Source organism: Dermacentor silvarum, chromosome 9 (assembly GCF_013339745.2).
Source record: "Dermacentor silvarum isolate Dsil-2018 chromosome 9, BIME_Dsil_1.4, whole genome shotgun sequence".
NCBI classification, from domain to species: domain Eukaryota; kingdom Metazoa; phylum Arthropoda; class Arachnida; order Ixodida; family Ixodidae; genus Dermacentor; species Dermacentor silvarum.
In genome coordinates this window covers 88,471,638-88,496,181 of record NC_051162.1, presented here as the reverse complement: position 1 = coordinate 88,496,181, position 24,544 = coordinate 88,471,638, and the positions used below count along the sequence as shown (strand labels likewise).

General features: G+C 44.8%; 1 protein-coding gene across 2 annotated transcripts in view; it reads left to right on the top strand.

The window, feature by feature from the left end:
* Positions 1-24,544, top strand: part of LOC119465369 (gamma-tubulin complex component 2) — a 70,923-nt gene that overhangs the window by 10,372 nt on the left and 36,007 nt on the right. For both annotated transcript variants that reach the window (XM_037726156.2, XM_049656418.1), the window contains exons 5-14: positions 1,800-1,894; positions 4,654-4,728; positions 7,589-7,670; positions 11,022-11,099; positions 12,114-12,322; positions 14,808-14,869; positions 17,982-18,024; positions 18,325-18,396; positions 19,744-19,805; positions 22,587-22,699. In XM_037726156.2, coding sequence (XP_037582084.1) covers positions 1,800-1,894; positions 4,654-4,728; positions 7,589-7,670; positions 11,022-11,099; positions 12,114-12,322; positions 14,808-14,869; positions 17,982-18,024; positions 18,325-18,396; positions 19,744-19,805; positions 22,587-22,699 — 891 coding nt within the window. The remainder of the gene's footprint in view (positions 1-1,799; positions 1,895-4,653; positions 4,729-7,588; positions 7,671-11,021; positions 11,100-12,113; positions 12,323-14,807; positions 14,870-17,981; positions 18,025-18,324; positions 18,397-19,743; positions 19,806-22,586; positions 22,700-24,544) is intronic.

The window sequence follows — 24,544 nt, the reverse complement described above, 5'->3', positions numbered from 1 at the left end:
CTTTAGAATAGGGGCCCCAAAGAAATAGTGTCGAAGCCACTGTGCATGCGCAAGACGCAGACTGCATTTGGGTTTTGCGTCGGGCATGCTATTTCGCTGATTTAGCGGATCCCCAAAAGCTTTGCATCAACAAACAGGCCGGCGCCCATCGAAGCGACGGCTCGAACTGAGAACCGAACTGGGCTCGATTCGTGGGTAACGCGGGTAGTTCGCAAGCTAGGCGAAATGACGTCTGTTATCGCTTTCTCTCAACTAACGTGTGTAATGAAGATTGATTCATTAGACGCCGCTGATTCCGAATTTGATTGTCGATTTCATGGCTCGGTAGGCCTAACATGGATTAGCTTGGCTGGTGAAGGCACGTAAAGCTGGTTACTCAAAATTATGCGCACCAAATCGTTTGCTGCTAATAGAATAACCTATACATTGTAATTAAACGCAAAAACACGAAAGTTAAAATTACTCTTATTATAAAATGGTACAGTTTATTTTAATATTTACGATAGTTTTTATTTGACACCGTAGTGGCGGTGCGAGCGCACGACGCTATCCACAAACGCAAAGCGCTATTCTAAATCTCTTCACTCCTGCATGCCCCAACGCTAACACCTGCAAAGCTCTTTGGGGCCCTATTCTAAAGCTCTCTAATGTATAAGAACGTCTGAAATTTCGGACGCAAAAAACCTTCGCCGTCTGATTTTCTAGACTTTTTGCCTTGACTGTAGGTCCAAAACGGCATTAATCGTAGCCACCACCGCTGCCATTTTGATTATCTCGTCTCCTCAAACCTGCGCTCTCGCAGGCAGATCCACTAGCAGCCGTAGCTACCACCACGGCAACGCTAGGCCTAATTACTTGACTTTCGCTACCAAGCTTCCTTCTGTTTGGTGCTGAGTTTTTCATGGAAAAAAATTGCCGACGTTGCTACCAAAATTTGCCACTGCGACGTTTGCTACCAAGCTTCTCGCTGTTGGGTGCCGTGTTTTTCATTAAAACAATTTGCCATTGTTAGCAATGGTGCCGACTCCGCCTTTGTAATCCTTGCCAACGTCTTGGAAGCTCGGAAAGCACGGCGCGTTGCATAATACCGATTCCCGAAAGTCAGCTTCGCCTCAATACAGCAGCAAATTATTGTAGGGAAGCATACTAAAAGTGGAAAGGGGCAACTGTCGTGGGGCACAGTGTGTATTCCTTAATTATACACGCTTGCACCCACTTTCTCCTATAACAGTACGAGCACCGATATGCCTAATAAGGGTACTGGCAGGCCTTCAGAGTAATTTCGGACGTGCCTGTGGCAATTTAAGCCCGTGGGGGCAGTAAAAGGCATCCATTCGTTTTTTCAGACTGCCCGATTTTTCGGGATGTTTTCGCTGCCCCTAGGGAGTCCGAAAAATCAGACGTTGACTTTATGGCTTTCTTGTTACTGTAGAAGGGCAATACAGCTTAAACACTCTTTCTCATTAGTGCCTCTTAAGGGAAAGTCCAGTTGGAAGGTTGGGCATAGAAATAAAACAGATTACTGGCAAAGTGACAACGTGTGTTCTAAGTGAAGGCAAATGCAGTTGAGATTGCAGAAGAATAGATGAAGTGATGAGATTAGGATATGGAACATTATGGATGCATTCAGGTTGACAGAGTCTGATGGATGATGAAAGAACTGTAGCCTGTGCTTACCACTTCAGAAGTACAATGAGCGCAATTTGCATTAGAGGTTTCTTTTTCAATGTCTATTTTATGTGATTCGATTTGATCTCGACACATTGCTCTTTGCTTTCTGTCCGTTTCTGTATCTGCAGTTGCTTTGGAACCGGTTACCTTTGGTCTCTTTGTGGACGACTCGAAGGTGTCCTGGGACTTTGTTCCTTATCCTCGGTCGTCGAGGGACCCGAAGGTTGGTTGCAGACGCTCACATCTGTTGCTGTCACGCAGTTTTGCCCCACTCATTTCTGGCTTAAGGGGGGACGTGGCTTTGAAAATCAACTTCCTGATTTCTTCATGGATTTTGATGAAAATTGGCACAAATGTTTAGAATGTCTTCCTGATACTTCCATAAAAGTTTCAGAGTGATACCTTGAGAACATTTTATTGAGCAGAATTTTTCTCTCTTGAACTTTCTGGAGGGCCTGGGGAGCTTAAAAAACATGATGGAAGGCTCGTTGAGTATTGACTGCATAGCTCAATGTGTGCTGAAGGTCGTGACAGTCTTACTTTTTTTTTCGCAACACAAAGTTTTTAGATAGTCACTTTTCAGGTTACCTTCGCACCAAGCACACTTTCGGGGTGAACGAATAGCCACGCCATAAATTTATAAAATGTCAAGATAAAAATGCGAGACTGTCTCGACCTGCACTGTAGTCCAAGGAACGTGACAAAAAAAACAGAATCAAAATAGGCTAAACGGTAACGAAGAAAGCAGCTCCAGAAACCGACCAGAAAGGCGAAAAAACAGTTTTGAGAAAACGGCTCTCAAAGTTGCACCTTCTCTTCAGTTCTCTAAAACGCACCAAAGTTGTAATCTTTGATGTGTTTTGTGACGTGGGGCTTCTGGTACATGTGGCCTCTGGTCTGCTGAGCCTTCGTTCTGCCTTTTTCATGTTTGTATGGCATTCTTTACTGCTGCTCTACAAAGAGCATGGTGCCTGGGTTTCAAACCAAGTGAGGTGCAGAACTATGTGGCCATAAATATACAGTGGTTCTAGCGTTGTATCTGCAGACTGCCTCATTGATAGCAGCCTATAGTGCAGTCAGTGAGGCACTGTTTTCTTTTGGTAGAATCGACCATGTTACTGAATGAAGCTCTCAGCAGCCTTCTGAATCATCTTCCATTGACAATGGCTATGTAGGTTAGGAGAGCCACTGATAGATAGGCAGCAATGCAGCTGCTAGGTGCTTTCCAGCCTGTACTTTTGTATCATGCCTCACTTCTACAGCCAGGTGTCTGTGCCAGCCCAAGTGGCCTAGTGAACAGAGCTCATGATGAGGTTCTCTTTATGAAGGGGTGGTATGATAGGTATTATTACTAGATATCGTGGCATTACGATAACAGAGTCGGCGCGCGATGTGCTAAGTCGCGGGTCGATCCGAGGTGCCGATGTTCGAAATGCCTGGTCGCGGGTCCGCGGAATAGACGCTCGACGAGCTTAGTCGCGCAGTCCGAGGTGCCGATGCGCGAAATGCCTGCATGGTCGCGGATCCAAATGCTCGGTAAGCTCAATCGCGCAGTCCGAGGTGCCGACGCGCGAAATGCCTAGCCGCGGGTCCGAGGAATAGACACTCGAGGTGTCGACACGCCATGAGCGATGTGCCGACACGCGAAATGCCTAGCCGCGGCCTCGAGGAGTCGACGCTCGCGGTGCCGACGTGCGAAGTGCGTAGCCGCGGGTCCGAGGAGTCGACACTTGTTGAGCGATGTGCCGACACGCGAAATGCGTAGCCGCGGGCTCGAGGAGTCGACGCTCGATTTGCTTAGTCGCGCAGTCGGAGGCGCCAACGCACGAAATGCTTAGGCAAGGATCCGAGAAGTCCGCGCGCGATGTGCTTCATCGCCGAGTCAGAGACGCCTACGCGCGAGAGGCTTAGCCGCATGTCCGAGCATTCCGTGCCCGAAGCTCGGTCGCGAAGTCCGCGTCACCGATGCTCGGAATGCTTAGCCGCGGGTCTGAGACGTCCACAAAAAGCGGGATCGGCCACACTACTGCTATGTCCATGTTGCGCCCGCTTTAGCACTCGTCGAAATTACGGAAACTGTCCGGAGCTCGCGAGGACGCCGCAACAAGCGGAGCAGACGACGCCATCACGGAGCGAGCACCGGACCAATGGCGAACCGCGCTGGAGTCACGTGGCGGGCGCGGCCAATCGGTGGCTCCGGCACGACCTTCAATCATTTGCTTTTTGTGTGCTTGTTTCTGTATGGAGGAGATAGCTGAAGCGGTAGATTTGAAGACGGAGAAATGCGCTTTCCAACGAGACCAAGATGGCGGCGCTCGGCTACGCCGTTCCGAAGATATCGTGGCTTGAAAAACGCCTTTTCGCGATTTCCGCGCAATTTCTCGGCACCTTGGCTGATACAACAATTTTTTTAGAGCACTTCTACTTGGTTTTCAGTGATGATATTTCGGAATCAGATGGAATAAGAGTTACAGAAACTGAAAATGTGATTTTCAAAAAATCGATTTTTTAGCCATTTTTCGCGATGCGAAAGCCGCGTCCCCCCTTAAAGAGCTCACGTTTTGTGAATGGTATTCAAGGTGATGATGGGATTGGCCAAGTAGTAGTTAGCACTTGGCGTCAGCAGTCCATTGCTCTGCAACTAATTTCTTCATGTCCCAGACATGCAGGAGCATCTTCATTATTTGGTGGTGAGGTCATTCTGCTTACCTGCCGAGGACGCTTAAGCTCGAGCCAGCTCCCGCTTTTTTTTATTGAGATAATTTGTTAAAAGTGCAGATGCTATTCTTAGGCCAACTGCTGAACTGATTTGAATGGAACTTGTTGCATTTCAATGGCAAGCCAAATTTTTGCCTTAGAAGTTGTAAGAATTCAATCAGGACCAATAGTACCAAGCTGCTGTGTCTGTAATGAACATCTCAGGTTAATTTTGCCAAGAGTGTTGGGAGCAAGGTGTAGCTTAGTGTTTTTGCGATGTTCCAGACTGAGCCCATCGGGGCTCTACCTCTGTCGACGCAAGAGTACAAGCTACTCGAAGACCTGATCTATGTCATGCTGGTAGGTGCGCCCTTTCATATTTTGTACTTTTTTTTTTGCATGGACTCTTACTTGGCCTTTGTATCAGTGAAGAACGGTGTATTTTGGCAATGTAAGAAGGGAGAAAAAAGTTATAGAAAAAAAGACCTTGAACACTTTTTGAACATGCCAAATCAACCTGCTAAAATGTTAGGCAATATAGTGAATCAATTCAATTATGGGGTTTTACGTGCCAAAACCAGTTCTGATTATGAGGCACGCCGTAGTGGGGGACTCCGGAAATTTAGACCACCTGGGGTTCTTTTAACGTGCACCTAAATCTAAGTACACGGGTGTTTTCGCATTTCGAGGCAATATAGTGAAACCTTGTTATACCAAAGGTGAAGGGGGAGCCAGAATTAATTATAGTTGTATTCATTATTACACCTACTGCATTATGAATCTCTATGGTGATTTAAAGGGGAATTTCACTTACTTTGCTATATCCATTATTTTGTTACATTATGTTTCGTTATAAGGAAGTTTGACTGTATTACCATGAACTTGTGGCTCGCACATACTGTAACTTCTATATCATTATTGTTCATAAATGTTCCTGCTCCGTTTAACTAGTTCAGTAGCGAAGTCACATCCATAATAAAACATGAAGTTATTAAATAAATATAGTCGACCTCTGTTAATTCACCCCTGACGGGACCGACGAAATTGGTTGAATTATCTGGTTGATCAAATAAACAAGAAACAGGCAAAACACCAAAATACACCGCTGATTTATTCGGCAGTATGTATTTGCCCGATTCTAACGTGCCTCCAAATCAAACGCTTACCCACTTTCTATGTGTTCAACATAGGAAACTAACATAGAAATGACAGGGCTCTCAAGCAAAGTAGAAATCTGATGCACACCTGATTTTTTAGTCGCAAAAATGTTGCGTGCCTCTGATTCTGGCAGTAGAAAAAAAAAAGCCGGCAGATCCCACGCCCTGTGGGAATCGATGTTATGCGAAGCAGTGTGCGGGGAGCCAACCAAGTTAACAAAATGACCATGAGAGCACCAAGACGTAGGTTGCTCTTTCATGACCTACATGACACGCATGGCATGAACATTCATGTCATGAATCCTCAGGAGTCCCTTCAGCTACACCTAAGAGACCTTAAAGTGAAAGCCTTAGTCATGCTCATGACTATTACTTCGACCATCAACCTTTAGCCTTTTCCTTCACCTTCACTTAGTACCACATCCAAATCCATTCCATTGGTTTTTGAGTGTTAGTCTATTTTTGCTGAGTCGTTCTCATGTTTGCTGAGTCATGGTTATGACTATGACTTCTACCAGCATCCTTTAGTGTTTCCTTCACTTTGTACCCACGTCCGAACTCATTTCAGTTGTTTTTGAGTGTTTATATTTTTTTGCTGAGTCGTCATTATTGCTCAGTCATGGTCATGACTATGACTTCTACCAGCATCCTTTAGTGTTTCCTTCACTTAGTACCCACGTGAAAACCCATTTCAGTGGTTAATATTTTTCGCTGGGTCACTTATCACTTATGTTCGTATCACTTATGTTCGCCATGCACTCCTGTCATACTATGCCAATTTTGGTACCCACCAAGTTAACAAAACGACCATGAGAGCGCCAAGATGTAGGCAGCTGTTTCATGACCTACATGACATTCATGTCATGACATATAATTTATGTTCGTCATATACTCTTGTCATAGTATGCCAATTTTAGTACATACCAAGTTAACGAAACGACCATGAAAGCATAAAGACGTAGGTGGCCAGATAGATAGATACTGTCAAAGTAGGAAATGTTCGCCAAGAAATGCTTCACATTTAATATGAAACCAGGGAACTTTATCTTCACAGAATAACTTTATTTTATACCTTATGGTCCATCATTGTAACTCTCAGACAGCACTTTATCGCTGTCTATAAACCACGTGTCCTCCGTACAGTCATTGTGCATTTAATATTTTGCATTTCTCAAATGACTGCAACAATTGCAAGTGCGATGGTGGCCCAAGCCTATACTAACCGCTTCTCTAGATTGTCTAGATTGACTGTACTTTCTGCAGCGATGCCGTCTTTTACCTATAGCAACAGCATGACAATCGTCGAGATATGAGCTGGGATTTTGTAGCGATGCCTTCTGGGGGGGGGGGGATTCTGTGCCACTCTTATCACCCACCATTCATGGCCGGCTGGTCCATTGATAACGTGTTCAGAGTGTCACTCTGACCACTGATAAAGTGCGATAAGTGTGAAAAGGAATAGTATAAGAGGCATTCCTAGAAAATCGTGGCCACGAGATGTTTAGGCCAAAGGCAAGCGCATGGACATGCAGCATCATGTCGACAAACTTTGGCCGTGTTCATAGACGATTACTTTTGAACATACTTTCATTTTCGCAATACATTGTGTGACAAGCGCTGGACGTGTTGACAAAGGGTAACGTTTCAGCGTTATGATAAGATAGCATGCTTGGCCCTGTGCCAAGAATGCAGTCGCTTGTGATGCCGATGCGTCTTGCTATAGTCACACAAAATTGAAGGTATCCCCCAAAGTGGCGATCCAACAATTCGGCACACCTTTTTTGGCCACGTGTAGAATAAAGTCGCTTATTTTTGTACGAATCTGGTATTTCGGACTTCGGATTATGTGGACGTTTTGGCAGTTCCTGTCGAGCTCGAATTATCAGTCAATGACCGTAGTTGGTGTGTAATATTGAATTTGTATTCGAAACTTCTAATATTCATCTACCCCTTGTCTAAACTGATTTAGTGTTTCTGTTTAGCGTCTATTTAGGACGACCAGTAGGGCTAAAATGGGACATAATTTGTTTTCTCTTGCAACCTACCATGTTGTCTCTGCAAAGGGGGTCGATGCCATCTACATCCGGTCTCAACCACTACAGAGCCCCCATGCGGAGCGAACGTTTACGATCGACGAATCAGCAGGTGAGTCCCTTTACACCAATCAACTGATGGGCACGCAACTCGTTATCTAGTAGTTCTTTCGATGGTGGGGAGCTCATTTATCTTAAGAAGAAAGATTGCTTCTAACTCCTCAGGTGCTGCTTGTACAATTGTATGCACTGCATGCCGGCCAACTTTTACAAACTTATCATCAAAAGCCTGATTTTTAAAACTTGTTTATGATCGTCATAAGGACATAGCTTAAAACTTTACAGCGAAGCTGTTAGCCTCTAGTTGGTCAGAATTTTTCGTCGGCTCGTGCTCATCCAAAAAACAGTACCGCCAGCTAGCGGCTGAGGCCACTCGGACAGACCTCAAACGGCACCTGGAAAAGGGCTTTGTCTGAGTTTCCACGTAGCAGAATTATGTTTCCTCGTATATTCGAATTGCAATCCGAAGCTATCGTGTCTGCAGCTTGTGTGTAAGTCACATTTTACGAATTTTCTGACACAATTTCCTTTGAAAAATTCAATTAGTTCAATGAGGCACTTGCGCTTGGCGGAGGTCCTAGAAGAATGAGGATGTATGCGCCACTTCCGCACATGTATGTGTGCGCGTGACGTATGTGTGCACACATTGTATCTGTCCTTGATGTGTGGGCGCTCTGCCCATTGCATCTGTCGCACAGTGTGTGCTGCAACCGTAATCGACATTATGGCACTGTCCAAATGAAAGTATTACATCAGCAGTTTGTGTTTGTCTTAACGTCGCTTGTCTAATGTCAGTTGTGCTTGTCTAACATTGGCAACAGCTTCGCTGTATGCTCACAGGGTGGAATGGGGGTGAATTTTGTTAAATTTGTGTCCAGTTTAGGGTCAGATATTTCAAATAAATGCAAATATGGTCGCTGACCGATTTTGGAGAGCCCAGTTTTTTTTTTACCCTCCTAGTTATTCAGAAGCACCTGCATTGGTGTCACCCACTACACGTATAATGTACCGTATAGTGCGGAATATAGGTCGAGGTTTTTTAAAAAAACTATTACTAAAAAGTCACCCCACGACTTATATACCGGTCCTTGGCACAATCTCAATTGTCGTCTGGCAACATGTGGGAGCCGCATACCTTTTGGCATCCACATCGTTATTATCTCCATCTTGACCGACGCCACCGACGCAGTTCGACCGACGCCATCTTCTCTTTTTGTATTCTACGGTGCAGCTATCATTTCGCGACCACCTACAGAATGAGTACTGGTACTCGACGTCAGTTCACCGCCGTGTTCAAAATGAAAGTGATTGAATACGCGGAAGCTAACGGAAACATGTCTGCGCAGCGGCACTTCGGCATTTCCGAAAAAAGCATACGCTACTGGCGGACCCAAAAAGGCAAGCTATCTACGTGCAACGCTCGGAAGACTTCCTTTCGCGGGCGCCGCGCGGTGCACCCTGAACTTGAAGATCAGGTGGCGGATATCGTATGGCAAGGATCTGGCGCGATGCGCCAGATCCTTCTAAACTGATATGCATCAGTGACTTCTGTTGCGATGCGCCAGTGACTTCTAAACTGATATGCATCAAAGCGATCGAGCTTGCCCATGAATCAGGCCTAACGCGGGAGCAGTTCAAGGGCTCCATCTACTGGGTTCGCCGCTTCATGCGACACAAAGGATTTGCACTTCGCCGGCGCACATCTATCTGTCAGAAGCTGCCGGAGGCATACGAGGACAAGCTGGTCGAATTCCAGCGCTATGTCATCCGTCTCCGGCAGCAGCATGGCTACATGCTTGGACAGATAGGCAACGCCGATGAAACGCCGGTGTGGTTCGACATGCTGTCGTCCACCACAGTGTGCGAACGTGGCGCGAAGGAAGTGAAACTTCTTTCGACTGGGAACGAACATTCGCGCTTCACAGTGATGCTTGCCTGCACTGCTGACGGCAGAAAGCTGCCCCCCTTTTTAATCTTCAAGAGGAAGACGTTGTCGTTCGTGTGAACGAAAAGGGATATATGGACGAGGCCCTCATGGTCAACTGGATACAAACAGTGTGGAATCGGCGGCCCGGTGCACTCCTGCGGTGTCGGAGCATGCTCGTTTTGGATGTGTTTCCCGGGCACTTGACCGCAGGTGTGAAGCAGGCGCTCCACGACGGGAGGACGAAGCTCGCCGTCATTCCGGGAGGCATGACCTCAACGCTTCAGCTGCTCGACGTCGTGCTCAATAAGCCCTTTAACGACCAGGTTCGTGAACTCTATAACCAGTGGATGGCCGGCGACAACCCAAAGACCCCAACCGGCCGGCTGCGCAGGCCGCCCCTCGCCACTGTGGCCACATGGGTGTCGCAGGCTTGGCGCTCGCTGCCCGACGATATGGTGGTGAGGGCATTCAAAAAATGCTGCATCAGCAACTCTTTGGACGGCACCGAGGACGACATGTTGTGGGACGCAGCTAGCGACAAGCAGTCGTCTTCAGACGAGAGTGAAGACAGCTCCAACGAATGAGCAGTGACGGTGCACGCTGACAGTACCATGGATAAAACGGAAGTTTTGTGCCTAATAATTTGTATGTAGACTTTTTTGCTTCAAGGTAAGGGGGTCGACCTATATTCCGCAATATACGGTAGTAAAAGTTTTGCCCGCCGTTGCACGAATCTCTTCAATAAAAACTTCATGGATATATCTGTCAGTGCGTGGCACAGATCATTCTGGCTGTGACTAAGGGATAGATAGCCTATTCAGTGTTTTTACCAAAGAGAGTTTAAATTTGTCTTGTGTTTTTTTTTTTTACACTGAAGCTGTCTATGGCTAGGGTTCTATGCATTTTTCGTGCCTGTCAACAGATCTGCGTGTTTAAAAACTCATCTCCTGAATCTGTTGCAATATCGCTTCATTCTATGCAAAAGCTTATACGTCTCATCACTTGGATGTGCATTTTCAGTAGATTAGTTATCAACAGGCACCATTTTCAAGATAAGTAGACACTCAGGTAGATAATAAGGGTTTCTGAAAGATTTGCCGGTTCGCGACCCGCGTCGGGCCATGTGTACGCTTGCACTGCCCTCTATTTGTCGTCGTTCCAAGCGCTTGTGTGCCCAGTTTTCGTTTGCTCTCCTGTTGTGGTGGTCCCATCACGCGTGTCTAGTTTCTTCCGGCTCCCCGAGGTGGTGGTAGTTTTCCACGCTAATGTATGCCGCCGATCAAGACATCCAATCATAATTAAATGTGTACATGTGTCTTCGGGATGACCGCTGTCGCCGCTCAAGAGAAATAAAATTTGCTCATACCTTCGGTATAATTCTGTGTCACCTCTATATCATGTGCTAAACTGCTTCACTGCTAATCCACCTTCACAGCCGTGGAATGGCGCGTGGTTTTAATTTTTTTTTCATTACAGACCCTTCGCTGAAAGAGATGGTGAAGAAGATTCTTCCTCTTTGTAGCCACTACTCAACGGTTGTCCGGTTCATAGAAGGTGAGAATTTCCCGACCTTGTAGTTTAACCTCCATATAACGAAGTCATTAAAATTAGTACTTTTTTTTTATTTGGCCTTGTATGCAAATAAGTGCAGTTGACAACATATTTTTTTTGCGTGGAAGAGGCCATAAAATTTTGCAAATTATTGGGCAGTCAGAAAAAAAAGGATTTCAATGAAAAGTAAATGTCATTTTGTTGAATTTGAGAGTTGGCGATCAAAGATCTCAACAATATTTTCACAGTGGAGGTACGAAGCGAGCTTTTGTGTCCTTTCCACCGTGGCGGCGGCTGATAGTGTTGCCTACAATTGGATGACGCTGTCATCAAGAGCGCAGGCAGAGGGGAGCGAACGCTTTGTCTGCTTTTCGCTTCAACGCATCTCCAAAACTCAGCATTACGCAACCTCCAGCACTAAACGCACTGGAAGACAGGACGCTACAGACGCAGTTTCTGTCTTGTATCTGATTATATCGCTCAGACAGCTTTTAGAACAATTTTTATGGAACAAGGCGCCAGTTACAATCTCGTAAATACAGTAATGTAATTTTTTTTTGCATCAAAGGGGTTACTGATGACTGTCCAATATAGTCAAACATCATTATAATGAATTAGAAGGCATTATTGAAGTTTTTACGTTGAAGTGGCCTGTTAGAGGGACTATACTTCTCCCAGACGTGCCGCAGCTCCTATATATTTTTTCTTGTGCATTTGCTTTATTTCTGTGCTATTTCTTCCGTCTTTTTCTTTCCACCTTGCCCTTCCCCCAGTGCAGCGTAGTAAACCTCCTTGCCTTTCCCATCTCATTTCTCTCTCTGTCTCTAACGAATTACCATCTGACACGAAATTACCTTCATTATATTTAATATTCATTATAAAGATATATTTGATACATTCCAATATCAGTGAGAAAGACTTTTGATTTACTTTATTATATCCAACAATTCGTTGTATCCGTGCTTGTTATATTGGAGTTCAACTGCTAAAACAGCCCAATGCGTTTTCCTCCATTAGAGAAGCAGGATCACGGCCAGGGCATGGTGAACCAGGCGCTGGCCGCAGCCATGAGGGACCTGCTGGACGACTACCTGGTCCTGGTCACCCAGCTGGAGCACAAGCTGGTCAACCAGGGGGCGTTGACCCTGCCCAAGGCCTGGTTCTACGTCCAGCCTTCCCTGGCTTACATGAACGTGCTGGCCACGTGCGCGCAGGCTGTCTGGGCGGTGAGCGCCTTGGGGGTCTTTGTCTCTGCTTGAGTCGGGCGCATTTGGGCTCCATTTTGGTGGCTGTTGTTACAGCCATGTTGACGCGGTGGGGTCATTGTAAACATCATCATCATAGCTAGAGTCCATCCTGCAGTAGTGATCTCCTGTTGTCTCCTGGTCTTGCACCAGCCAATTCCATCTTATGACGGCAAATTTCCTAATAATATTCCACCATCTAGTTCTCTGCTGTCCTCTACTACGCATTCTTTCTTTTGGCACCCATTCTGTAACTCTGATAGGCCACGGGTTATCTGCCCTACGCATTACATGGCCTGAGCAGCTACGTTTCTTTCTCCTTATCTCGGCTAGAGTATCAGCTGTCGCTGTCCTCTCTCTTTTGTTTGTTGTTTGTCGAAATTAGAGTTTGTCGAAAATAGAAAACAAAGTAATGTTTGGCTATAAAATAAATAGCAGCAAAGCATGTGGGCATGCTGTATATTATTTGCTCCAATAAGGCTGACGTGTGCTGAAGGGGTGTCTGCGCTCAGAGCCTTTTCATGATATTAATGGGCAGTGTAACTGACTACGGCAATCGCAGTGGGTAACATGTGCTTTGGCGGTGCTGACCAGATATGAGGCTTATCTAAGAACCGACCACTCCGCTCATTCATACCAGTTGGACAGCACATTTCTGCAGCTGTACCTCAACATGGATATGCAGTTAAACCTCGATATCACGAACTTCAATATAACGAAGTTCTCAATATAACAAAATATTTAAGCTTTTATAACATTTGGTTCATAAAACACCATGTATTTTGAACCTTAGTATAATGAAGTGTGTTCATATGCGATTTGAATTTAATGAAATTTCACTGCTGCCATGAAGGAATAATAAATGCAAACTGCCACAGATGCAGATGGTCAAATAGATGAATTACGAGATGCAAGCTAAAAGCCACTTTGGAGTCGCACAGTGTCTGCCTAGATCAACTTGTCGCCAACAGAGGATGATTGGTCGTTTAAACGGCATATTGTAATGAACATGCAGGGCATGTTCACACACAATTCGCTATACAAGCGCGCTGGTAGCAGTGCACATGTATCCATAAAACTTGGTCTACTTCCGCACTCTGTTCATTTCTACCTTATCCTCAATAAACATGTGCAACGAGCACTTCGATGTGCTAGAGCTGCACCGCAGTCTCACAGCCAGGCGACGTGTGCTTTTAGGGTGATGTAGTAATCAGTATACAGTGAACATCTGATTTTTCAGACTCTCTAGGAGCCTTCGAAATGTCCGAAAAAATCACAGTCCGAAAAAAATGAGTAAATTCCTTATACTGCTCCCAAGGGCTCAAATCTCCACAGGCACATCCAAAATAGCTCTGAAGGCGTGCCAGTACATTTATTAGGTGTATCGGTGCTCATACTGTGACACAAGACGGTGTGTGCATGCGTGCATAATTAAGGAATGTACATACCGTGTCCCATGACCATTGCCCCTTCCTAGTGTTGGTATGCTTCACTGCAATACTGTACTTCACGTATGCTTCGCCGCATAACACTGCTGTATTGAGGCGAAGCTGACTTTCGGGAACCGACATTATGCAACACATTGTGCTTTCCGAGCTTCGAAGCCATTAGCGAAGATCACAAAGACAGATTCAGCACCATTGCCGACAGCGGGGAATTCTTTTAATGAAACAGATGGCACCGAACAGCAAGAAGCTTGGTAGCGAGCATCGAAGCAGGTAATCCTCGAATTGCCGCGGTGGTGGCTATGGCTGCCAGCGGATCCGAGTGTGAGAGTGCCTGTTCAAAGAGGCAAGATAATCAAAATGGCAGTGGTGTGGCTTCGATAACACTGACCTGCGGGCATGGCAAAAAGTCAGGAAAATTGTTATGCCGAAAGGTTTGTGCTTCTGAAATTTCAGACGTTCTTGTACATTGACTCTATGGGGTATGTGGTGGGACTGCAAAGGTATCCGAATTATTGGGCATGTCCGAAACATTGGGTGTCCAGATATTCGGTTGTTGACTGTGTATCAAAGACCATTCTGCATTGCGAGTGATTTGTGGCACTCATGGGCCAAAAATACGTAAACTTTTGTGTGTTAGACATGGTCTTGCAGAAGCAAATCAATAAAGTTTCACTTTTCGTGATCTCAGGAAATTGTCAGATATGTGCAGAGTTTTCAGATAAGATTCTGATAGACACATTTTATATTTTAAATTATCAACATATTAAACTTTGTTGACATCCCCTTCGAGTTTGATATATCCGGTATCAGCTGCATGCTATAATTCGTTATGTCAAAGTTCAACTGTAGTGCTCTTTAGTCATGTGCACATTGTCATCAGCTCACTGCTGTTACATGCAGGATGTTGTGTTTCGATACTTGTGGCCATGAAACAAAATGGAACCTCTTGAGCATTCATCATTTTAACAAGAACTGACTCCAGTCCTACATGCTCTAGAGCCTGGAAAACTCTTTTTCAGGGGCAGTGTTACGGAGGCAAGACGCTAGGCATGTTGCACAAGCAAGCCACATCATTGACTGGGTGAGTCTTGTTTTTTTTTGAAAATTTTCTTGGCCTATAGCTGGGGGGCAACTGGATTGGCAATTCCTAAAAGCATACGTTTGAAGAATGAACCGTAAATGAATGAATGTGTATGTGTCACACATAAAACATTCAGCAAGTCTTTTGCAACTGTATTCAACGATACCATGACAATCCTTAGCAGGCCACACCTGCAGATTGACTCCGAATGCATTGAGGTTACTTTTCGTAGCATACAGTCGCCACAGAGAAGAGGACAAATTCTGCTGCTTCTTCAACATACTGCTGCAGTAACTGTGTTGCTGTGGTGTTGCACTGCTGAACATCAGATCGCGAATTTGATCCCAGCCGTGGCAGCTGCATTCGGGTGGGGCGGAGTGCAAAAAATTCTCGTGTACCATGCATATGCATGCACGTTAAAAAATCCCAGGGGGTCAAAATTAATCTGGAGATCGCCACTACGGCATGCCTCATAATCAGATCATGGTTTTGGCACGTAAAACCCCGGAATTGGATTAATGAACTTTCAACAAGAGTGAGAATCAAGTTCTAGTGATCAGAACTGTGTCTCTCGCGTGCCCAAACTAAGGAGCCACGTGCATGTGACATGTGTGTGTGCAACAAGAAAAACAGTAACAAGCAAATACTCTCACATCATGATGACAATGCACCAGCAGGTGCACTAGTCGAAAGGATGAATGCAGTGAATAGGAATGTCCACTGGTTGGAATTCTGTCCAGGAAGCAAAATGCAACACACCTAGATGACAACTGGTTTGACACCTTCGCTGCCAAGAAAATGCTCCACAGATTGCTCCGGTGATGTGATCCATGCCAACAATGGTGCAACCATCTTTGCACTGACGCTGCCTCCTCCTATGTTACAGCAGCATGCTGCTACCAGCTGTTCGTTCTTTTAACCACAAGGATAAGTCATGCTAACTATCAGATGAGTAGTGCACGTAACTTGTTCAGCTAACGTGACAATTGTGGGGTGTTGGAAGAGCCCCCACTCAAAGAGGTGGCAGAGAGAATGGTGGTGAATTTGGTGTATCATTTATCAAATGCTTGTAGTACTCTTCCAACGGCACTACGCCACACATGCTTATTGTGATAGGGTTGGCTGTGATATGTCAAACTGGGACTGCTTTATCACTACGTGGCCATGCAGGTGCACCCCTTGGTGGCTATGTTCTTTGCTGAGGCTGTCATCATGCCTCCGTTGATTTCCGATTAGTACGAATGTTTATAAGCACCCCCACACCTGTGCCGAAGCTGGAATCATTAGTAGACTGGCCTCAGCACTTTCCAAAAAACCTGAACATAAGGTGTGAATATAGTCCAGTGAAACGCGGATGCGCTCCACACATGGTGCAGTTGTTACGCTCTGCCGGTGAAAATTCAATGTTGTAGAGTCTAGCGTTTGGCTGGCACAGTCATTGCGACTGGCGGCGCAGCTCGCACAGGAATGGAACATGTCCTATCTCACTCCACAGCCTCTTGACCAGAGTGCATTGTGCGCTAGCTTGGCTGGCCGGCAGCATGCTGGCTTACAGTTTGCACTGAAGTGAGCGGGCTGAGTTTTTGTGTTCACCAAATGCCAAAGTTCTTGCTTGCCACGCAATCGTTGCAGCAATGCTGCGGATCACATTCAACACATCGAACTATATAGGGGGCGAATTTTAAGCAATCCTGGAGTCGCTGGCGTGACATATCCGACTTCGCCGGCCGCTGCCTGGCACGCGGAAAACGCTGGACTATATCCATGCCATTTAAGCGATAGATACCGCACTCTGGACTTGCGTTGAAAGGCTTCTCAACATTACGAGCTTCGACCATGATGATGAGATGGTGACACACCACAAAGGTGTGCAACTCGGGGAAGCAGGCAACCTGTCCCACTCAGATTTTGGTGCTCAGTTCGGCTTGCCATGCACTTGGAGTCATGTCACCCACAGAGTAGTCACGCACACTGTTGTCCTCAGCGAGTTGCAGCGAACTTGTCTAGGCGCCCTTCGGCAGTCGCAGAATCTACGCTACGCAGCAGGCGCAACTGTAGTGGCCAACTGTAGTGTATGACAGGGCTGGAGTGTGCACTCACGCTCATGCGCTCGTCTGGCTGTGCTACTTGGTGCAGACTGGCTTTGTCCTGCACCAGCTTCACCGACAGATAGTAACCTCATCCAAATTGCTCATTTTGATGCGCTCTCAATAGCTCACTAGGAAGCAATGTTTGCCAAGGCATCTAGCCGGGAGCGGCCAGGAGCACGCGCGTGCTGCCAAGCGTACGTGTAGCCTGACCTTAAGTTTCACATGGTTAGAGGTTAGTTGAGTGTTCAAAACTAATAGACATTGGCGAGACACGACGGCTACTACATTGTGGCCAAAGTTTCATTCCCATTTTGGTTGCCATGGTCGGGTGTGAGCAGGCAATAGATAGGCGGCCTCTTCCGGAAGTATTTAGTTGTTACGGAATTTCGAAACGTAAATGTTTGCTTACTTCAGCCTGTTTAGTAAAATGCGTCAAGAAATACGCACAGCAACAGCAGGAAGAAGCATACTGATCCAAACGTGCTTCTTGATCGATGTCAAACATCGGCTAACAGCAGCGCTCTATGGGAATCTGCCCACTAATGTGAAAGGGCAGCCGCCAGCAGCCTCGACACGGGTGAGGAGAAGGCCTCTTTTGAAAAGAGAGCGTTTGAGAAAAAGGTGATTTCGCCCTCCGCTTATGAATAGCCTTGCTGGAGTGCAGAATTTGGGTAAGATGTTCCCGGCAGCGTATGCTATCCGCATAATGCGTTTTTTCACCGAGCCCTTTAGCAATCAGCCAATATGTTATGCTCTGTGGAGATTGGGTCAGAGATTCATTCCAACTGCATCTTAAATGGGTACATATTAACGATGTTTAATGGCACTTGTGGTCTGTGCTGTTTAGTTTTGTGCAATCCTTTAGCAACCTCCCAGTCACCTTGCAGTTCTCCTCAAGTCTCTCTCTGCTAAGCATATATCACTACGATTCTTAACGAAATGATTTAAGAGTCTCATAACAGTGGTTGACTGATAGCCTTATAAGCTGACTTTCGTTGATGTCCCTTTCAACTTACCCACAGTGACACCAAAGCGAGAGACATCTGCCTGTTCCTTGCCAAAGCGGTGAGTGGCCCTGTGCTGAAATTTGATTTTCTCGTTAATTAAATAAATGCTTTACTTAGAAACCCCATCTGAATCATTTAGTAAAGGAGACGTCAAAAGTAAGAGAAAAAATTGATAAAGTGAATGTTAATAAGGGATATTCTAGTGACCTGTCTAAATGGCTTCTTAAGTAAAATGTTACATTTTGCAGTGACATGATCCAAAGGATTAATTTGATGCAATGTTTTGAATACTGTATGGTTGGCCAATATCGTATTGCACGATAGTGTAATTTGCTTTTCCTTTTTTTTTTACCTTTAGGCATCTGTACCATATTTCAACATGCTAGAGAGTTGGGTCTACAGAGGGTGCATCAACGACCCATTCAAGGAGGTTGGTTGTATTATTCCCTATTTATTTCTGTTTTTTTTTCAGTTTTGATTGAAACTTTTTGCCTGCACATTCTTCATTAATTGCAATGTGGTCAGAACGTGATTACACAGGGCTTGTGAAACATTTCACACATTTCATTCTCAAGGAGAAAATTTGGATGGGTTTGTTGTGTTGAAGAATTTTTACTGCCGAAACAACCAGGATGAAAGATACAGGGGGCTGAAAGTGTAGAGGTTTTTTTTTTACGTATTATGCAGCTCTAAAAAGAATCAATTCTTTCTCCTGTTTTATCAATACAACCGTAAAGATTAAATTGTCACGCTCATCATGCAATTGTTTCTCGCATGCCTGTTGTTTTTCTTGAATTAAAGCAGCTGACTTGTACGTTCTGCGCAGAAACTCACTGAGCAGTTTGTGATCCTTGTGTTACAGCTTTTCAACAGTGCACTTGTTCTTGGTTTGTCCATGGTCTCCTCTCGTAATCTCAGAAATTATGTGTAAGCTCTGTTTCTGAGGTGTTTTGATCACATCGCCAAGAGCAGGCTCTTCATTTCCGTCTGATTTCTTATAAAATAGGTTATGAATGAAATGCGCTTGTACTTCCTGTGTCTCATCTTGCCTCATATGAAGAAAGCAGGAAAAGTATTGTGGCTCGGGTCTTGTCTCATGGCTTTCTTGCCTTGCGAGTCACGAAGCATGGCGCAGTGGCAAAGGAATTATAGTGAAGCTGTTAGGCGGCAGTTGCACAGTGGTTTTCATGCAGTGGCCAGCGAAGGTCGGTGGTGTGTGACGCCGTAGCCTATGTAGAATGTCACTTAGAGGAAAGCCATTATCACAGCCTGTGTTGCAGCCTCGAAGCGGTTGTATGACGAGGCTGGCAACATATGCAGACGGCATTGGCATGGTTGGTGCCGAATACAGGAACATGCATTTGTTGTAGTGGAGAATAAAAAAAAGTGCTAAGCTTGAATGTTGTTAAGCATTTGGAAAGAATCTGGTGTAGCGAAGGAATTGCACTGGATATGGTAGTGTAAGTGCTTGCAAAATCTTTGGTACATTTCGGACCGTGTCAAGCCAGGCCCATAGTTCTTCAGAAGGGCATGAGATCTTAATTATACAGCTTCGCTGCTTTGATGTGCAAGTTGCTTAAATTAGCATACATCTTCTAAGAGCTTTTTTTTTTTTACACATGGAGAGACAACGGATGGGATCCACACAGAGTGCAACAGAGATGGCTCTTGATTGCTAAGCAAGCTAATCGTTTCCAGATAATTGTGTTGTTAAGCAAGAGGAAGATGTCACGCTGAGTTGTGCTCTCTCTTTTTCTTCCTCCTCTCCCGCACTCAGTTCCTGGTGGGAGACAAGAGCCTGGTGAAAAAGGAGGACATGTTCATCGACAACACCGACAAGTATCCTTGCATTGTTGTCCATCTCCATCGTCACCATTCCTTGTTTTGGGTTACGGTGAACAGGAATGCCACTACTGCACCAGAAGTGCTCCAGAAGCGCTGTGACGAAGTACATTCTGGCGCATGTATAGGGGTGCTCCTGTTTGCCCTGTGTTGTAGCTTATTGCACCACACCCACGTACAGCAAAATGTCTGTATAACGAACTTCAGGGGACCGTGGCAATTGTTTGTTAACCTGAAAAGTCATAGCGAAAGCCCTAAAATGAACCATTCTGTGCGGAAATTTTCATAGATGTCGCCACCACGCTCTGCCGAAGCACCATATAGAGTAACCGTAACACATGCAAAAGAGATACTAACAATATCACCAACAAGAAGCTCCATGTCACCTCCAAAAGCTGAATTTTTTTTTCTTTTGTTCTTTATCCTGCATTTATTGTCGTGGACACTGCAACTGTCTCGGTCGAGATGGGCACCTGAACTACTGCAAAACGCAAGTGTCTGTAAACGATCCCATCCGGAAAGAGCAGGCCGTGTAGTGTCCTCCACGAGCAATGGAGGTTACATTTCTCCATGTGCACAGAAGGAAGGAAGATACACAACTCTAATCGTTAGGTGACACCTGCCTAGCTGGGGCATGCACTCGCGAAACCTGATGCGTCATCACCTCCACAAGAGAAAAAAAAAAGGTCCCCGTCCAGCCCGCGTCGTCCCTGGTTTTCCCAGCCCATGCGCTGCATCTCCCCAGGGTCAAGTTTCAAGGCATCGACATGTGTGTGTTGTCTCTTCTGCTAGCCTAGCTCTCCAGTTGCCATGCCATATACTGAAATCTAAGAACGCACAGGTTTCAGAATATTAATTCGTAGTACTGAGGCATTATTAACATGGCAGGAAAATTGAATAACGATCGTTATTTCGAAAAGTTCGGTATTCAGAAATTCATAGTACTGAAATATTTTTACATTGAAAATATAGGCAGTCAGCCAATATTTTTAAAAAAGTTTGGTCACCTGAAGAGTTTGTTAACTTGGTGTTTGTAGCAACGAGGTTTCACTTTAGTACAAGAAGAAAGATGCATTGTGGGCGTAAACATAAGCTGGCTCAGTTGTAAAATAAAATGACGATATTGCACAGGACAAGCCTTCCCTTTCTCTGTTTGTTTTCGCTTCTTTAACAATTACAATAGGAAGCTTAGCTATTTAGTAAGAATTATATAATTATGGGAGCAATAAAAGACACCCAGGAGAGTTGGAAAGGATGGGAACCCTGAATCTCAGCTGAAAAATTGTAGCATACTAACAGAAAAAAAAAGTTACAGCGACATTTCACTTCGACAACGTGGGTGGTGCGCAAGCGTATGGGTGCTATAGCGCACATAAAGTTATCGGCCCTCGGTGTGCCTCGACGCCTCGACTTTACGCAGCGCAGATTGCTTTCAAGATAGTGCTCATTGTGTACGTATACCATGTTAGTAGCTATACAGTTAAGTTTCATTAATTCGACCCTGATAGGACCGGCTAAACTGATCGAACTATCTGGTGGGTCAAATTTAACAGATTGTGAAAAAAATGCCTAAATGCACTGCTGATTCATTTGGCAGTATTTGCCCAATTCTAACATGCCCCTGAATCGAATGCGCACCGGCTTTCTATGTGTCCAAAGTAGAAAACTAACTTAGAAATGACATTAAAGCTCTTAAACAAAGTAGAAATCTGATGCATACCAGATTTTTAGCAAGAAAAATGGGTAAAGGTCAGTTATGTGTTGCACAATGGCAACAGGTTTTGCTTAAAGTCACCTTTGCTGCAATACAGTATTATGCAGTAAAGCATATGAACCCTGCAAAAGTGGTTTTGGTTTCTCATGTGATCGCACCGTGCAGGCAATTGTCAGCCCAGTTTTTCTTGAGGAATGAGCAGGCACATGCTAGAATCAAGTAAATGCCGTAATCCGACATTGCGAAATCCCTAGAAAATCTTACTAGAGCAGGCTGGAAATGGCTGTTTTGAACGAAAGGTGACTTGTGTTCATTGTATTCACTTTCCCCAAAGCTCCGCTGAGACATACTGCCACTAAAAGGGTTGCTATTGGGGTCATTATAGGGGTCAGATGCATGCATGCTGTCTGGAAAGATGGGAATTATCCAGCAAAGGCCAATTTTAGGATTGAAATAACGAAAGTTTTTGCCCATAGAAATACGTGGGCACCCGCCACAGCCTTTCACCAGGATGGAATTGACTGAAATATCTAATTAACAGAAGTCTACTGCATTGAGATACGCACGCATCAACTTTCTGTTGTTCTCGGTGAGACTCGGTGAGAATGAGTTTTAATCATTAGGGAGCTTCAGTTTTCTGGTATGCTGGACATCAGCCAGTGTGAACGGATTTCTGAGGTGTCATTATGTTCGACAGGGGAACAGTGCAAAAAGACGAAAGACAAGAAGGGGAACACACACCAGTTTGGGGAAATCTAATCGGTGTCTCATTCTTCTTGGTCATGTGCAGTGGTGTACCTTTGTTTTCTTTAGGTATATGTTTGTGTTCCTTTCTTAAAAATTCAGTCTTCAGTCTGCGCTGGTGTGTGTTCCTCTTCTTGTCTTTCATCTTTTCGCGCTGTTCCCCTGTCGAGTATGTACCAGAGCCCAAGCCTCTACAGTGTCATTATGTTCACCATAAAGTGAGCCTACTCGATTTGCTTATTTTGGAAATTCGTATGACCTAGAAACAACTTGCTTCACTTACTAGTTGTGTGGTTTCCTTGACCTGTATGTTGTGACAGCTACTGGAATAGCCGATATGCTCTGCGCTCCGAGATGATTCCCGGCTTCCTGCGGACACTAAAGGACCGCATCCTCAACACGGGCAAATACCAAAACGTCATCCTCCAGTGTGGTAAGTTCTTTTGCAAGCAAAAGATGAGCGGAGTATGTCTTGATCTTCTGTCCTTCTTGGAAAATGCAAGCAGGCCGTACATGTTTGCATGTTGCTTACTGAAATACCCGGGGGCCATCTGTGCCATAGACTTTCCTGCAATAATTACAAGAGTGCGAATATTAGAAGTTTCGAATTGAATAATATGCACTAACTATTCATATTTGAAAATGAACTACCGTATTTATTCGATTATAAGGCGAGGGTGCAATTGGGGGGTACCCAAGAAGAAAAAACTTGTGTATGCACACCAATATAAGGCAATTCAGAGTAGCTGACGGATTATCAAGACTCGGCGGGGATCGCCTGAAATACTGAATTCCTAACACAGCCAAAATGCAAAATGACGACCATAAAATAAGGGGTGAAGGGAGCTTCAACACGTGGAGTGTGGGATATATATGCGAATTTTGCCTTTATGTGTGGCTTCACGGCACCATGGCGCGCGCTGCCATAAAGCCACACTATAAGGTGAAATTTGCGCTGCCGTGAAGCCACACCTGAAGGCAAAGTTTGCGTATAAGGGGAGGGGGGGTGACTTCGAGGCTAAGAATTCTGTGAAAAAAACGTAGCCTTATATTCGAATAAATATGTTATTCGAAATTTTCAAACTAACCAGACATTTTGCAACAAATGACTGTTAAAGTCTGGTTACTGTTCTCTGTCTGCTAAACAAAGTATCGAAAGTCATCCGAAGTAACTACGAAACTTGTCAAAGCAGTGCAGTGACAAAATGGGTAATTAGATGTATTATTTTTTTGATTACACAGTGGAAACCTGCATACATGAGAACCTGTGATTCTTGCTTGTAGGCTGTCATTTAGTGTACTTCGTAGTTTTGTCACGTAGTAGTTTCGTCTTCGATGTTACAACCAAGTATATTTTCCTTACAATAGGCCGTTATACTTGTGATGACGGCACACAAATCCTTCAGCAACTTTTTCTCTCCCCCCCCCGCAACTTCTGGTCTTTTTTCGGTCACCATTTATTTAGCGGCAATTATTTATTCAGCAGCTATATTTCCTTTGAAGGCTTGCTTGCAGTGCATCCGTCTCTGAAGATGTTGAGAAGCTGTTCGTGCAGTTTTTTTGTACAGACAATTAGCAATTTTATGTTAAAATTGATCGAGTGTCCCTTATACTGAGCTGTCTTTTTTTTTTCGCTACTCAGTAAATGTGTGGCACATAACTATACCAAAATATGTGTACTTGCTATAGCCTCTGCATTTGGCTATTCATGTTCTATTCAATATTCGATACACACTCTTCATATTTGATTCTTATTTGAAAAAGTTGATGTTCGCCAACCTCTAACAATTACTAAATACCATCTTTCAATCACACAGACTACGACAAGTTTTCGCGTAATGGGGCATATAATGCTTTCGCATTAAAATTGACAAAGTTAATAATTTCATGCCATTTAAAGCACAGTGAAGGTGATGTACAGTCGTAGGGAAGTTGCCTAGAGCTAGCAGTTATCTTTTGAAATATTGTTGGGTTCTAAAAACAGTGACTAGCCTTTTGAGATAATCTTATATGGTTCAAATTTTGTTTTTGAAATAATAAATTAAGTTTTTCTCGAATGAACGAGAAGAAATACAGGAAAAATGAGGGAAGAATTCTTTGTGAAGTTTTTTTCAAAATGTCTCAAGGCCTTTTAGTCATGAATCTTGCTCACTTCTACACTCGCACTGACCTGCGTGTGGTAGCCCGGTTGCTCTGGCGTTGCTGTGCTGAGCTGCAGGTCGCAGGTCCGATCCCGGCTGCAGTGGCTGCAGTCCAGTGGTGGTGGAGTGCAAAAACG